The sequence below is a fragment of the Vigna unguiculata genome, chromosome 10, assembly GCF_037176805.1.
Source record: "Vigna unguiculata cultivar grain cowpea cultivar isolate G323 ecotype 2 chromosome 10, ASM3717680v1, whole genome shotgun sequence".
NCBI classification, from domain to species: Eukaryota; Viridiplantae; Streptophyta; class Magnoliopsida; order Fabales; family Fabaceae; genus Vigna; species Vigna unguiculata.
The window spans coordinates 53049671-53061992 of NC_140801.1; the positions used below are offsets into that span (position 1 = coordinate 53049671).

General features: G+C 29.2%; 1 protein-coding gene across 1 annotated transcript; it reads right to left on the bottom strand.

Moving 5' to 3' along the window:
• Window positions 1–1725: 1725 nt before the first annotated feature.
• On the bottom strand, window positions 1726–3218 carry SHN1 (Integrase-type DNA-binding superfamily protein). The gene is made up of 2 exons (XM_028051443.2): window positions 2989–3218; window positions 1726–2607 (listed from the first exon to the last, which is right to left on the bottom strand). The coding sequence occupies exons 1-2, from the start codon at window positions 3066–3068 to the stop codon at window positions 2034–2036; spliced, it is 654 nt and encodes a 217-aa protein (XP_027907244.1). The 5' UTR covers window positions 3069–3218; the 3' UTR covers window positions 1726–2033.
• Between the last annotated feature and the right edge of the window lie 9104 nt (window positions 3219–12322).

Genomic DNA, 12322 nt, shown 5'->3' on the forward strand with positions numbered 1-12322 from the left:
CTAAATCCAAAACAACTTACTAACATAGGTCAAACTACATGTATCATGTAATATCACTTGTTTATTGAAAAATTGTGCAATGGAAACCAAGCAAAATATCATCTAAAAGTCAATAATTGTTTTTAGGTCGGTAAGGCCAAATTTTAGCAACAACTACTTAAATTAAATTTGCGACATTATTATATACATATAAAACCTAATACGAAAGTGTAACATAAAGTTTATCATCAAAATAATGTATATAAAGATCAAAAGTTAACGTAGATGCATTTTTTTTTCATTTTCATTGCAAACTTTCCTTTTGAAAAAGGTTCAATTCTTTTACTTTTTATTATAATTTTTCTAATATAAATTTATCATCTCTTACCTATCTAGAAAAAGATAAATTTATCAACGTCCAGTGTACACAATAAACAAATTTATCATATGCAAGAGAAAGACAAATTGCTTTAAAAAATGGTAAAAAATGAACTTGTTTAAAAAAGGAAATTGATCGGTCCAAGATGTCCTTGATTCTTCAATATCACCATGATTCAATTTAATTTTAAAAAAGATGAAAGATTGAGATTGAAAATTGAGATAAAAAAGAAGAAATGAGGAAGATACACAAGTACATGAGAGAGTAAGGGAAGATCCGATGATTTACTATTCACACGAATGGAACATTGGGTGCAGGGCTTGTTTGGTTTTGTTGAACTAAATTGGAATCGTTGATTTGTGATTGAGTTTCAAGTTTTGGCACTCGTTGAACTGAGGAGATCTACGACAAAACCAAGTCATTTTCTTGAATTTACTTATTTGTTAACGTATCCTTGACTAACTTTTATTTACTTTTGATTGTGCATGGAAAGAGCTTGACGGAGATTCCCTTAAAAAATTCTTGACTCAACAGTGGAGATTTTTACGTGGTTGGCTGGTGGGCGACGCATTGAAAATTGTCTTAACTTAACACTGGGTGGGTGAGTGGCTTATTCTTTATCATCAAAAGTAAAATTGTAATCATATAATTTTAGTACATTTTTAAATATTGTTTGTTTTGTTAATACAATATATTTTTGTTAAGCGAAGAGAAATGTTACAAAAGATTATTTAGAAGTCAAAGAAAAAAAATTCAATTAAGTCTCAAATTAATATTTTAATTGTTTTTTTTTAACTTTTTAGGTGTTTAAATATTTTTTTTTTAATTTAAACTTTTTTATGTTTAATTATATTTTAAATCTTTAACAACATCAAAATATAGATATTTTATTATTTTTTAACTTTTATTGGTAAGCATTAAATAAAGTATTAAGTACAATTGTACGATACTTATGATATTTTTGTCTTTTAAGTAAAATAAAATAAAATGAATAGTTATTATGTCAGATTTCATTTAATATCACAATCAATTATGAATTTTTGTAAAATTCAATGCGTATTAATTATCTTTAAAGAGATTAGTTAGCAAGACCCTTTTAAAATTATAATAAATTTAAATGTCAATTAAGATTGTGTATTAGTCACAAATTTATCAGAGTAAACATGGATTAAGTGTATGTTTTAAAGTTACAAGCTAAATTCATCATTGTATTAACCAAGTAAGTTCAACTTTTTTCCTTGTAGTATAAAAACTAAATTTATGATTATAAACACTGTTGCTGGCAACCACTCTCATGAAACACAAAGGATCAGATAACATGTTTTCCCATTCGTGAATGTATGTTCAGAATGAAACAATTTGTCATCTCTTAAAAAGCTAAAAGTTATTCATCATTTCATTCATACATTCATGCATTCATAACAAGAGATATCATAAAAAATATTTAAAGCAAGGAATAGTTTTTACAGAGGAAATAAAAAGAAGTTTGAACAGAACTAGGTAGTAGGTAGTTACACACACATTGGAGACATTCACAGCCACAAACATTAAACTTAACATCCTCATTCACCAAATCAATGCAGTACCACTCTCACTATCCTTTTCTATGTGGTGGGACAAAGAAACTAAGTGAAAATGAACCATAGCAGTGTTGGAATGAGGATGTTCATACACCTCAATTCCTATTCAGAAGCTCCTCTATCATCTGGAGAGCCATTCTCTGCTCCTCATCTATGCCATTACCTTCCTCAGGCTTTATCTTTTCTGGGGCATGATGATCAACTACAGGAACTTCAGAATTAGAAGAAGGACCTTGATCTTGATCATGATCATAATCACGATCATAGTCATGGTTAGAATGACCATGATCATGGTCATGGGGATGATCATGATCATGATCAACGTCGCTATTCCTTTTTTCCAGCTCAACCATCATGATCCAGCTAGAGTCAGAACGAGGGCCTGCTCTCTTCTGCCACACCCCAATGTGGGAATTTTCAGTGTCAAGTCTTAAGCAAGTGAGGGAAGGAGAGGGTGATTTGCAGCACTTCCTGAGCTTTGCACTCAGAACTGCAGACAATGTAGTGGTGGAGGAGGAAGAAGATGAAGCAGTGTGATTCACCACTTGGTTTTCACCAACTGGGAAGTTTGTTTTAGCGTTTCTTCCACTCATCAAAATGGCTGCTTCATCGTATGCTCTTGCTGCTTCCTCAGCTGTCTCGAATGTCCCAAGCCACACCCTCCTTTTCCTATTCAAACACCACAAATTGCAAAGTAATGAGACTCTCACATTCAATGCACATTATTATGTATTATATATGCACGGATACTCATGCCACCGATTTCAATTAATTCAGATACTATAATGGTTTTAAAATGGTTTATGGAAATCTGTGCAACCGTGTAGTGGCTACAATTGAGGCAATTTCTTGCAATGTCATGGATTCTGACAGAAACCATGACTGTAACATTGGCTGCAATTTGAAACCTCTCTCAACTAATGATCAATAAGGGAACAAGGATGATGATTAAAAAACAAAGAAGAGAAAAAACTATGATACTTTTCTAATTTTTGTTTTGAAGTGGAAGAAATAAATAATTGAAAATATGGATGAGTTTGATGAGAGTACAATAATGGGTGACGAATCTCAGAAACCCACGAGCCCCAATGGCGTTGCCTCACACCTCTGAATTTCCTTGATTGCACCATGTTGGCCAAAAACTATGCAGTGTTACCAAAGGGAGAGAGAGAAAGATAAAGAACGATATGGAATTTGTGACAAAGAATGTGAAAGACATGGCGAGTTATAAAGCACAGGGTGATGATGCAGTAATTCAAGGCTACATCCACAAAAGGACACGTGATTTTGGTTCGGTAGGATTTCCCAAACCAAAGATCAAATTATAAATTTTTTAGTACATTTTTAAAGACATCCGAGCAGCAAGTGATTTGATAGACCTAATAAACAACAAATCTCGTTAGAATAAACTCAAATTCATAGGTCTGATACCATGCTAAGAACAAAGACTTTAAGTTTAACTCAACTTCAAAATGAAATTTACATCCACTTATATATTATAAACTCGTCTTATTTATAGTCAATGTGAGATTTCCAACCTTATAAAGGCATGGAGTGTCCTTCACTGTGATGATACAACTTAGAGAAGGGATTACAATTATAGGATATAAAAAGGTTAACAACACAAACTGCTATCTTATTTGGTTAGCTCAAAAGTAATAGCCAATTCAGTTTTCTTTACAGATATAATACTGAACTTTCAGATGCTTCACTCCACTCGTATTACTCAAGTGGACCGTACACGTAAAAGGCATATGTTGGTGACTGTGACTGTTAGTGACCACTGAAATATAATAACTCGAATACCATTAATTTTCAAACTATGATATGCTTAGCTCATTGATTGTGATGTCACTACCCAACCATAACTGAAGTTTAAGCTTCAGAGCATATTATTGTACAGGAAAATGAGTATATAATGTATATAAAGCAGACATGAATACATAAGCTAATAGTGTAAAGTTTTTACACTGGTCCAGTGTCATAATTTGTCACTTAGGTTGTTAACTTTTACTCTATAAGTTAAACGTCAAAACGTGCATGATTTTTTATTGGTTGACATTATAATTTGCTTTGCTATATATGGTTCTTGTCCTTCTACAGTGATTTCAGTTCGGCAGCAGCATGATTTGGAAGTGAATGTCAGTTGCATGAAGTTGGCAACCGTTGGTCCTTGCTCTGAAAATTCCTTTATTCTGTATACCACCACACTGCCAAAGTCACCCTGAATAAATCTCATGAAAAGTACAAAATCATTCAGTAATTTTGAATACAAAAAAGGAGATAAGTAACACAAAAGGTTGGTTTATCGGTACAAAGAGGACCATTTCATCTCTTCAGGTTAAAGAATGATGGGTCTTTTTTCATACCGAAATCTAACTCAGATAAGACACTGACACCACTTTCAATCCGAAATCTCAAAACTTTGAGTTTGAGTATTTCTTTTCTTATGTAATGTTTAACTATGTCATTTTTACACGGTATAAGATTTAGATTCACACTTAGATTATCATACACTGTATCAAGATGTGTACAATATATAGGTATAAAAGTTTGAGTGTTAAACTAAGTTTATTTGGATCTAGTTAAATTTAGGTGCTTGTAGTAGATGTACTTGCCCAATAAGTGTATGGATTTTAAGGATGCTATCATTGCTGTGCATATAGCACACTCCATCATTTTTTTCAGATTTGTTATTGCTTTTTCCATCTTCTCCCCAATATTAGATACCGCACATTGATTGATCTAATTTCACCTTTTCAGCTATCAGAACAAAAGTTTCTTTGGAAGGAAAATTAAGTCTGCAGAAAGCAAACAGAGGTGCGAGAGCATGCTTGTTTTTGTTGGGAAAATGCTGCACAAATGCAATGAACTGATACACTATCAGAACAGCATATGAATATACTAAAAAAAACTCTGATATATTGCTTATACAGATTTAAAACCAATCCTGTGGATACAAGGAACTAGGTGCAGGAGTTGTTAAGGAAAAGAGCTATTCTGCATTGATAAGTGAAAAATTCTTAACACAAAGAAATTCCTTCCAAATTAGGAAATGCTGCAGATAAATGGAGTTAGCTCTAACAATCACGTTTGAGGAATGCACGTGTGTGACTTTATTTGCATTCATTCTATCTCTAGAACTTATAATGCTGCATGTTCATATGTGGACTTAAAACTATATACACTTTTGTCAGATAATCTTAGTTTAAGCACGTGATCAAAGATCAATCTCAAGATGCTCACTTCTCATTATTTCAATAAATTAATCCTTAACTTTCATTCAGAAAATACATTGGATTTCATCTAAAGTTACATAAAGTCAATCATCACCCCAACATGTGATAAACTTAGGTGAGATTTCTCATGAATCAAAAGTCTCAAATTCAAGTTAGTGTGCGTATTGTTAAGTAGAATCTTACTCAACCTTATAAGTCAGCCTTATAAGTCAGTCTTGTAAGATTGAGTTAGACATAAAATCCACTACTTAACATGGTATCATAATCATGGATTAAAGTCCGTTATTGAACCACGCCTTAATTTCTAGTTTCATATTCGAGATGTATGTACCTCGGCACGAAAGAGTGTTAGAAAACCTATATCAATTAGAGATAAGGTCAATTTAAAGTATATACATGGGTGCAAAACTCATCTTACAAGCTGGTTTTGCAAGGTTGAATTAGATTTAAAGTCCACTTTTTAACATATCTACTTATATATTGTGAATTGATTTGATTTGTAGTCGACCAACCTATAAGGTAAGGTTTGCAACCATTTATATAAGGTGAATTAATCTTATCTTTAGTCGACCAACTTGTAAGGTAAAATTTGTAGCTATTTATGTACTGTGAATTGATTTTATCTTTAATCGATTTGGAGTCTCGGTAAACAGCTCAAAAAAGAAGATTGTACTCATGGTGAGATGCTAAATTGCAGAAAATAGTGTAGTAAAAAGTTTTACACGTTGTGTGGTTGTGATGAGTATTGTTAGTTTTTGTCTTTTTATTATTATTCTGAGATTGCCGAAAGAGAGGGGTGGTCCTGTTGCATAAAGTGGCAAGTTGTATGAAGAGTGGTGTCTCAAAAAAGGTAACTACCTAACTGGATGGAGCACATAGCGTGCGTGTTTTCACTGTAATGGAAAAAGTTACAGCACATGTGATGTAAACATCGAGTGACACAGTACAAGAAGCATTATTTATGGCTTCATAAAGAAGCTAGCGGGGTTGAACCCTCCACGGTAACGTGCATGCTTCCTCATAGCTTCAAAGGTGTGTGAGTCCCCTTTATTACAAGTTGGGATTGCATCACCCATTTGCACATGCACACACTTTAACACTGCACACCAGTTTAACTGTTAGGTCCATAGAGGGGGTTTCATCACTGTCGAGTCTTTCGAGAGAGGATTACTAGGGAGATTTAACACCAATGAACATGAGCCCAATTACATCAGAGATTGACATCACTCTTAACCCAAAACCTTAAAGCGATAGGTTTATGGATCTTTATTCTTATATAGTGTTCTACTTTCTCATTTCTAACCAACGTAGGACTTAGACTTAAACTTGAATTTCTAACATTAACCACTGCTTCTTCTGCTAACCACTTTTTCATCACTCTACTGCAAGAACAAGGAGATAATAACGAATTTGGATTTGTTAGGAATCCAAGTATAAGTCTAAGTTCCATATTGGCTAGAAATGAGAAAATAGAGCACTGTATAAGAATAAAAATAAAGACCCATAAACCCATTGACTTAAGGTTTTGGGTTGAGAGTGGTGTCAATTCCTTATGTGGTTGAGCTCAGGTCTCATTAGTATTGTATCTCCCCAGTGAAACTTCTTCTTCTGTAACCTAACAGGATTCTCTACATAGTGTTATTATAGTGATTTTACTATTAAACTCACCTTACTGAGGAACTAACTAACTACAGTGTTTAGGTCAATTGTTTAAGGTCATTGATTTGGTTGGACAATCTTGGCCTAACTCTTTGCCTTGTCAAATTCTGATGCTTGATTCTGACAGGTATCCGCTACCCACTTCTTAAGGGAAAAATATCTTACCAAATTAACTAGACTTTTTGACAATTCAAGGCTTAGTTTGTGTAACCTTGAGAAGTTAAGTTCAAGTTCTTATATAGGATCCATATACCTAATGAAACTAACTTATAATTTCAACTCTTTCCTCTAATGTTATTGCCTCTTAACTTATCTAGCTATGTAGCCCAACTCGTGTCTTTTTCTCTCGACCTAGATTTGGTATGCTCTGTTCGTTTATTAAGCATGAGATAATCATGGATCATAGCTGTATCTATCACTGCATTTAATTAGCTGTAATTAATGGCATTGATTAATTAGTTACTCATGATTGATAGACGACAATAATACCAATAAGATGATCATGGTGACAGTTTGTCCAATTTCGAGTGCAGATTTTCTTAGTGTAACTCAAGAGAAAGGAGTAATTGCTGCATGGTATAGTAACTCGTGGTAGTGATCTATAGAGGTGAAAAATTGTACTAGTTCATAATTTATCCATTAGAAATGAAATTACTGAAACTTCTTGTCTTTAGTCACACCTAATATCTAAATTTAAATTAACCATAGAATAATTTAGTTGAGGTTGTACAAAAATAATATTATTCCTATATATCCAAATAGTTACAACACAACAAATTGATATGCTATCCTAATATAATATTGTTTGGAAACTCACAATAAAAAAATAATCTCTTCAGACATAATCACACCAATAAATAAAAACAAATATCTAAATAAAAACATAATATATTTAACATTTTTTAGCACTTATTCAACAAATAAATTTTTTGACAAAAACAACAAATATTCTCTTACAACTCCTTGAGGACAAAATTACAAATCTTTATCATACAATCTTTTGTGGACAAACCACAAACCGTAAACTCTTCAATAATATATAACTATATATAACTACCCAAGTTCCTTATACACATAATAACTTTGAGTTGTGGTAATAAATTTCAAATCAACTCAATATTTTTATAGTAGTTTCCTACCTTTTCCTTCTTCATATTAGTCAATGTGAGACTTTAATGAATACATATCTCATAAATATATATTCTCCTTCACCAAAATTCTCACATTTTAAAAGATTGTCCTCGTGATTGACTATATTTACAAGATGAACACTTTTATATTTCTATATTATTTCCTTCATGTATCGTAAGTCCTTGAATTCTACACATTTAACTTGTATGTCACCAAACTCTCCACAATAATGATTTTAAATAGTACTATATCATTTGTTGAAATTTACCTGGTTGGCAACCATACTTCTTTCCTAACCCACCTTTAGCTAGTAATACTTAACCTTCTAACCCATCATTTGTTGACTCTCATTCAAAGATCTCACCACATCATTTGGGTATATTGTACTCTTTTCAACTAATGTTTACTACACTAATGACTTATAAGACTTAGACAGTGAAGCCAACAAAAGTAATGTATGTTTGTCATCTATAATACTCTTGTCTCCTGCATTCATAATTCTATATACTAATTCATTGAATTGGTTAATATGATCAAACACATTACCTCCATTTTCCATGTTTAACTAGTGCAAATCCATTTTCATCATTAGTCGATTGGTTGGACATGTTGACACAAACTTATTTTCCAACACATTTCATAAGTTCACTGAGAAGTTTCTTTCAACACAATCTCTTCAATTTGTGGAAATAATGTCAATCTAACTGTACTCATTATTTTTTCTTGGATTGTACTCTACTTTGAATATTTTATTTCAGTATGTTTTTCTCTTCTAAAACACAATTTAGACTTTGTACCAAATAGTCTTGAATTGTGCATATCCACAAAAAGAAATTTATTCTCCCATCAAATAAAGGGATATCCAACTTCAACGAAGCCGTTACACAAATTTAAATAAATGATTCACTAGCCTCCTCTAAAAAAGTGCAACACATAATATTTACTCTGCTCAACATAATTTTTTGTAAACAAAATTACAAATCCTTCTCATGCAATGTTTTTGTGAAAAAAGGGCAATACATAACTACTCAAACCTCCTATACACTTAATAAACTTATTGAGCTATGAGAGTACCTCTAAAATAAATTCATAGTAGTTTCTTACCTTTTTTCTTTTTCACTTTAATCAATGTGAAGCTTTGATGAGTACCCACTTCAAAACAATAAATTTGTTTATAATACTTAGTCAATCATGATATGATATTCAAATAGAATAAGAGAAGTTATATGAAAAAGAAAATATGACTACTAAATTCTTGAGCCTGATTACCAAAAAGGCATAAGTAGTCACGTACTACTGGTTGTATGTTTCTCCTTGTTTTCTTTCATTTGTAATTAGTTTTCAAAGAAGAAAATATTTGATGGGAACTTTATCCTCCAAAATAGTTTTAAAAAAGGTTTATTTGTATGTTATCTTGGTGTTGTTGACAAAGATAATATGTTGATTAACCCTATTTTTCAAATTCTAAAATTCAAACATTTTTTTTCTTTCATTTATTTACTCTTCTTCGATCCCCATTTTCACATTTTTTTTTAATTTTATAAATAAGTTAGTAATTGTCTATTTACCTTTTATAATTGTTATAATTAAATTAACGGAATCCCTTAATAATAATTTATTAATTAAATTATTATACAGTTGCTAAAAATATAATTTGACCCTTAAGTTTTTTATTTTATGTACGATTTTTAAATACTGTTTTAGAGGGATGTGTTTTTGTCTTCACGTACATGAAGCAGCAAAGAGCTTTTTATGTCAACACCAAAATAATGGAAGGTTAAATCATTGGTTCAATTTTGTTTTGGGCTCATGTGCACATTAACTATTGGGCTCATCTTGTAGCATATTATATTCAGCAACTTTTTCCATAATTTCCTTCCGCACCTCCAGTACTTTTGTATTGCAAACTAGTATAATTTAAAATGTATTTTTTTATTTTATATTTTAAAATATAATCTAAAATACAAAAACTAAATCTTGTATAATTTGGAATATGATTTTTTATATTTAGAATATAGAAGTTTAAGAGTGTAAGTTGAGATTATGAACCTGTAAGAAGAAGCTGCTATTATATTGTTTTAGATATGTATAAATAAATTTTAAAAAGAATTAGGGTTTACTAACTTTTAACTATTATGAGTGTATTAAAAAAGTTTCATTTTGTGAAATATTTATAATATTTTTTATTTTCAATTAAGTATTTGTGCGGTTTAATTTTATTACCATTTGGATGATTTGATTATTTATTTCACTTTTTTTATCTCCAACATTTTGATTAAATCGTCTTTTTTTTTCCTCTCTAATCACTTTTAACATGTCAGTGAATTCATTATTGGAGAGTAAAATAACAAATTGATTGTCTAGATAAAAGTGATTGGAAAGTGGAAAAGTTAATTGATTGATGAACTAAAAAACAGAAGACAAAATTAATAGTTGAATCATGTAATGATGATGGCAAATTAGGAATGACAGTGTAACTTAATTTATGACAAAATACAAATAACAGTGTATCTATAAAAAATATACAAAAAAAAATATACCTAGAGATTTTTCATTTTTGTGTGTACATTTTAAAATATCAATTTTATTTTTTAAAATATATTATTTATTAAATTTTTAAAAATTAATCATTATTTTTACAAATTTTTTTGTAAAATAGTTTATTTCTGATTTTGTTTCTCTATTTATCAATAATTATTTTTTCATATTCTTTTATATATTTTACTTTATTTTTAATAAATAATTTTATTTTATATATTCATTTAATAACATTACATTATCATTCTACTACTATAATATCATATGTATATTTACAAAATTTGCATATACATCACTGACGTGTGATGTGTGTACGCTAGTTTATATAACAATAAAAGATATTTTAAACCGTCAATAATAAATTAATTGAAAATATCAGAATTTATTAATTGGTTAAAATATAATTGAAGCTAATAATTTAACATGCATGTTTAAAATAAATAATATACATCAGAAGATTATTTTCCAAATAGCAAATTATTACTGATACAAACTATTTGAACTAAGAATATTAATCATGTTTGAAAATAAAAAAAGCTTAAATTGTTTATATTAAAAAATTATAAAACGATGCTTTTAAATTAAAAAAATAGTGAAAAATTAACAAAAATGAATGCAAAATTTTTCTTAAGTTTCACTTTCCTTCTCTTGCTTTAAATATTTTCTTTTTCCATTTATTTTATCATTTGCAAACTCGATTAAGTCCAATCTTTTGTATTCTATACTTGTATATAAATTTTGTTTCGTATACACATTTTTTTCTTAAATTTATTATTTACGTGATCCTTATTTTAAATTAAAATAAATATTTTTTTAAATAATTATTAATTAAATTTAGGATTAAATATGTTTTTAATCCTTCTGTAAAAGTTGGAAATAGTTCATTTTTAGAATTTTTAACTAATTTAATCCCTCAATTATAAAAATTAGTGTATTTAATTTTTTTAACCAATTTTTTAAGTTTAATTGATTTTTAAACGAACATTTCATAATTATTTGAGTTATTTATATTCACTTCAATATTAAATAAAAAAATGTGTTTGAAATGTCAAATAAACTTAACTAAATTTTATTAAAAGAACTAAATATATTAAATTTTAAAATATGTAGGACTAAATTGGTCTAAAATATTTAAACAAGATTAATTTCAATTTTTACTAAAATTAATGAAAAAATATATATTTAATTCTTAAATTTAGTTATTATTTAATTACAATAATTATTTTATCATTTTATCTTTATAAATCACAGTTTATTTAAATTTAGTTATTTTTTAAAATTAAAATAATTATCTACGATTAATAAAAGATAACACACATTAACATATTCCACTAGTATATATAATATAATTTATTTTCAAAGTTTTCAAAATTAAACTTTTATAGACTCCGAAACTCGTGCATTGAATGTCGAAAAGATAAGTATAGAATTTAATTTTTTTTCCTACCGACATAGACGGTAGTAACCGTTGTTTCGTGCACTTAACGACACACGGTTTTCGCTTTCAAACAAAAAAAAAATCTGTACACAGTTTTTTGCAATTTTCTTTTATTTTTTTATTATTTATTGAGATCTGTATCTGTCACTGTTAATTGATTTGATTTAGTACCATGTTTCAACTAGTATGCAAAATTATTAACATTAAAATAATTTCAATTAATCGTGCGAGAGAAAAAAGTTTAGATAAGTTGAAAGATATATCAAAAAATAAAATATATACTTAAGATGGAAAGAATCCTCTATTTATAGTCATTTATATATGAGTGTCTTTGAATTTAGATAATAAAAATATTATAAATAATTTGTTGTTTTATTTA

Bases quoted from the DNA above. Each gene is read 5' to 3' on its own strand.
- SHN1 (XM_028051443.2), bottom strand. From the start codon at position 3,068: ATGGTGCAATCAAGGAAATTCAGAGGTGTGAGGCAACGCCATTGGGGC. The intron at 2,608-2,988 runs GTACTCTCATCA...GTGTTTGAATAG, and splicing joins GAGATTCGTCACCCATTATT to GAAAAGGAGGGTGTGGCTTG.